Source organism: Chiloscyllium plagiosum, chromosome 37 (genome assembly GCF_004010195.1).
Source record: "Chiloscyllium plagiosum isolate BGI_BamShark_2017 chromosome 37, ASM401019v2, whole genome shotgun sequence".
Taxonomy (NCBI): Eukaryota; Metazoa; Chordata; class Chondrichthyes; order Orectolobiformes; family Hemiscylliidae; genus Chiloscyllium; species Chiloscyllium plagiosum.
Genome location: NC_057746.1, coordinates 24,382,173 through 24,387,428, shown reverse-complemented (window position 1 = coordinate 24,387,428; position 5,256 = coordinate 24,382,173). Strand labels below are relative to the sequence as shown.

The following is a 5,256-nucleotide window of genomic DNA, read 5'->3' as shown; positions in this document are numbered from 1 at the left end:
TGGACGGGAGGGGTTGGGATGGAGGGGCGGCGATGGAGAGGCGGGGATGTGGAGATGGGATGGGGGAGGGGATATGGGGGTGATGGGGTTGATATGGGAGGGGATGGGCGGGAAGGTAAGGAAGGGGTTGGCGGTGGAGGGGAGGCAGGTGGGGTGAGAGTAGTGTGGGGCACCATGACTCTACCTGCCTTGAGGGGGGTGGGGGAGCTGACTAATCTCCTGTACCTTCGATAGTGACAACAACGCTCAGAATTATTTCCACTGGCTCGATCTCCCTCCTTGCATTTATGTAGCACCCTTCACGGCGCTTCACCGCCAGGGGAGTGTTTCTCTGGTTTGAGTGGCCTATTCCACGTGAGGAGCACGGCCGCACGGTGAGCTCCCACAAACTGGGGTGGCCGAAACTCAACACCATGTGAACCACCATCTCTCTGTCCTGGCAGGGTATCATCAGGAGTGCCATGCCCCCAAGATCGAGCCTGATGAGCAAATCCTGCCCGCTTGGATTTGCCGCTCCTGCATCTTTGCCGTAGCCACCAAGGTAAGAGCAGCACCGCTCGGAGGTTTCGGTAACACCAGACAGGGTCTGGGATGTTGTCAGGAACAGGATTGTGGGGTGGGGTTGGGGCTTTATACATTGCAATGGACATTTCCTGCCCAAAATATATACTGATACACACACACATACAGATACAGGTGAGCATGCAGAGATACAGGACTCGCATACACACAGGGATACAGGCGTGCGCACAGAAACAGGCACATGCGTGCACACACAGATACAAATACACCGAGATACAGGCGCGCACACTGTTACGGGCGCTCATGTGCACGTACAGATACAGGCATGTGCATACCCACCGAGATTCACATGCATGCACAGCGATACAGGCACTCACGCACACAGGATATGGGCGTGCACACGTACAGGCACACACGTGCACACAGAGATACGGGCACGTGCACAGATGCAGGCACATGCATACACACACAAATACAAACACACACATACACCGAGATACAGACACGCACACAATGATACGGGTGCTCGCATACGCACACAGAGAAACAGGCGTGCACACAGTGTTACGGGCACTCACATATGCACACAGATACAAGCACATGCATACACACTAAAATACAGATACTTGCGCAGTGATACCGGCACTCATGTACACACACAGATACAAGCGAGCACACAGATACAGGCAAACATGTACACACTGAGATACAAGTGCACACGGATGCAGGCACTCACGTACATGCACACCGATACAAGCACACTTTTATACACACACACACACCGATACAGGCACACTTGTACACATACACACCGATACAGGCACACTTGTATACACGCGCACACCCCGATACAGACACACACCCCGATACAGACACACACCCCGATACAGACACACACCCCGATACAGGCACACTTGTACACATACACACCGATACAGGCACACTTGTATACACACACCCCGATACAGGCACACTTGTACACACACACACGCACCCCGATACAGGCACACTTGTATACACGCACCCCGATACAGGCACACTTGTATACACGCACACACCCCGATACAGGCACACTTGTATACACGCACACACCCCGATACAGGCACACTTGTACACACGCATACACACCCCAATACAGGCATACTTGTATACACGCACACGCACCCCGATACAGGCACACTTGTATACACGCACACCGATACAGGCACACTTGTATACACGCACACCGATACAGGCACACTTGTATACACGCACACGCACCCCGATACAGGCACACTTGCACACGCATACACACCCCAATACAGGCATACTTGTATACACGCACACGCACCCCGATACAGGCACACTTGTATACACACACACGCACCCCGATACAGGCACACTTGTATACACACACACGCACCCCGATACAGGCACACTTGTATACACACACACGCACCCCGATACAGGCACACTTGTATACACACACACGCACCCCGATACAGGCACACTTGTATACACACACACGCACCCCGATACAGGCACACTTGTATACACACACACGCACCCCGATACAGGCACACTTGTATACACACACACGCACCCCGATACAGGCACACTTGTATACACACACACGCACCCCGATACAGGCACACTTGTATACACACACACGCACCCCGATACAGGCACACTTGTATACACACACACGCACCCCGATACAGGCACACTTGTATACACACACACGCACCCCGATACAGGCACACTTGTATACACACACACGCACCCCGATACAGGCACACTTGTATACACACACACGCACCCCGATACAGGCACACTTGTATACACACACACGCACCCCGATACACACTTGTATACACGCACACACACCAATACAGGCACACTTGTATACACGCACACACACCGATACACACACACTTGTATACACACACACACACCGATACAGGCACACTTGTATACACGCGCACACCGATACAGGCACACTTGTATACACGCACACACACCAATACAGGCACACTTGTATACACACATACACCGATACACTCGCAGGCACACGCAGGCACTTGCAGATATGGGTGCACTCGGGCACAGGCAGACACAATCGCACACGGATGTGCATGCAGACACACGCATGCACACTCGAAGGGTCAGGCAGCACTGTCTTTAGATATCCACATGATAGCAGAGATGTGGTAGCATCCAACGGGCTTGTCGGATTGGGATGGATTGGATTGGGAAGTTGCGCGCGCACGGTCTGGGGTAATCCCGTGACACGCTCTGAGTTGTTTGAAAGTGCTTAACGTGTACTCGATGTTCCTGTCAGAAAGGAGGTGCCTTAAAGAAGGGGCCTTATGCCAAAGCAATGCAGGCCATGAAACGAGTGCTTCCCTACCAACTCCGGACCCTCGAGTGGGACTCCCAGCACCTCGCCAACCAGCAGCAGTGTTACTGTTACTGCGGAGGCCCCGGAGAGTAAGTGTTTCACCTTCATCCTCCTGCCCTCTGATCAGGGTCGCATTGCCACTCTCCGATACAAAGGTCACTGGCCCTCCCACCCCGGCACCTTCCCTGGCTCCCCGGTTCCTGTATAGTGCCAGTGTTGGGTCCCTCTTCACGGTACTTTCTCTTGGTCACCCCAATTTCTGTTGCTCTCCGGGATGGCTACCTGCTACCCTGGTTTGCATCACCCTCTGGGATTCCTCTACATTTCACGTCACTTAAAGAAGGAAGTCTGCCATCCTTTCTCTCATGTGTGACTCCATTCCTTGGTTTGTCATCTAACCCTTTGGTCCGGGATTTATTGTTGACGAGTCTCTGCTGTCTGGCCTCCCGACTCTAATTGCCCCTTTCACAGTGGCCCAGTGAGCCCCAATATTCAGGAGCAGTTAGGAACAGGGCCTACCAGTAACATCCACATGAAAGTATTGACTTAAAGAGGAGCAAGGGATGAGGTGGTAGGGTAGAGCAGCCTGGCCCCACTGACCAAGCCAGGAGTCTGTCGACCGGTGGTCAGGGAAAGGGCTTCTCCCCGTTCAGAAAAGATGTGCTGGAGGGAGAGGAGGAGTCCCCTCAGCCTTGTTCTGGCTAACCTCTGACCTACATTCTGCCTTTGGCCCATATCCCTTCCTGAAACTCAGCATACACTGACCTCAATTGATTTGGCACGTGTGTGTGTACGTACGTGTGTGTGTACGTACGTGGGTGGGTGCGTGGGTGGGTGGGTAGGTGGGTGCGTACACGTCTGTGTGTACGTGCACGTGCGTGCGTACGTGTACCTGTGTGTGTACGTGTGTGTGTCCGCGCGCGCGTGTACACACGTGTGTACGCACGCGTGTGTGTGTGTGTGTGTGTACGCGCGTGTGTGTACGCACGCGGGTGTGTGCGGGTGGGCGGGTGCATACACGTGTGTGTGTACACGTATGTGTGTGTGTACACGTATGTGTGTGTGTACACGTACGTGCGTGTACACACGCGCGTGTACACGTACGTGCGTGCGTGTACGTGCGCGTGTGTGTACGCGCGAGTGTACGCGTGCGTGTGTGTGTATGTACGTGTGTGCTCACCCGTGTGTACACGTGTGTGCTCACCCGTGTGTGTGCACATGCATGTGTGTGTGTACACGTGTGTGTGTACGTGTGTGTCTGTACGTACGTGTGTACGCGTGTGTGCGTGTGTACGCGTGTGTGCGTGTGTACGCGTGTGTGCGTGTACACGCGTGTGTGTGCGTGTACACGCGTGTGTGTGCGTGTACACGCACGCGTATACACGCCCGTGCGTGGGTGTACACTTCCCTACGTGTGGCTGTACACGTCCCTAAGTACGTGTGTGTGTTTGTGCATGTGTACGTATAAGTGTGTGTGTGTGTGTATACGCGTACGTGTGTGTCTCTACACGTCCCTACGTGTGGGTGTCCACGTCCGTACGTGTAGGTGTCCACGTCCGTACGTGTGGGTGTCCACGTCCGTACGTGTGAGTGTGCACGTCCGTACGTGTGAGTGTGCACGTCCGTACGTGTGGGTGTGCACGTCCGTACGTGTGGGTGTGCACGTCCGTTCGTGTGGGTGTCCACGTCCGTACGTGTGGGTGTGCACGTCCGTACGTGTGGGTGTGCACGTCCGTACGTGTGGGTGTGCACGTCCCTACGTGTGGGTGTGCACGTCCCTACGTGTGGATGTGCACGTCCCTACGTGTGGGTGTGCACGTCCCTACGTGTGGGTGTGCACGTCCCTACATACGTATGTGTGCATGTGTACGTACACGTGTGCGGGTGTACGTACAAGTGTGTGCGCACGTGTGTGTATGTACTCATGTTTGTGTACGTACGCGGGTGTGTGTGTACATACGCGCATGTGTGTCGTTGTGGGAGTACGTACGCATTGTGTGTGTACGTGTGTGTATATGTAGGTGTGTGTGTATGTGACTGTACGTACGTGTCTACACGTGTGTGTGCATACACGTGTGTGCGTACACATGTGTGTTTATATTCGTGTGTGCGTACACGTGTGTGTGTATATTCGTGTGTGCGTACACGCGTGTGTTTATGTTCGTGTGTGTACGTACGTCTTTGTGTGTACGTACGTGTGTGTATATGTGTATATGTGTGTATGTGTGTACGTGTGTGTGTGTGTATATGTACGTGTGTGCAGGCCTGACTCTGCCTGCATGTGTCTGTGTGCATGCGGGGGTGGGGGTCATGGTGTGCAAGTATGGGGTTATACCTGAGTATGAGTGTGTGGG

The 5,256-nt window shown here is 53.9% G+C and overlaps 1 protein-coding gene across 3 annotated transcripts in view; it reads left to right on the top strand.

Annotated features, from left to right (window-relative positions):
- The window catches only part of LOC122541385 (PHD finger protein 1-like), a 42,966-nt gene that overhangs the window by 25,062 nt on the left and 12,648 nt on the right, over nt 1-5,256 (top strand). For all 3 annotated transcript variants that reach the window (XM_043678114.1, XM_043678112.1, XM_043678113.1), the window contains 2 exons: nt 444-541; nt 2,843-2,995. In XM_043678114.1, coding sequence (XP_043534049.1) covers nt 444-541; nt 2,843-2,995 — 251 coding nt within the window. The remainder of the gene's footprint in view (nt 1-443; nt 542-2,842; nt 2,996-5,256) is intronic.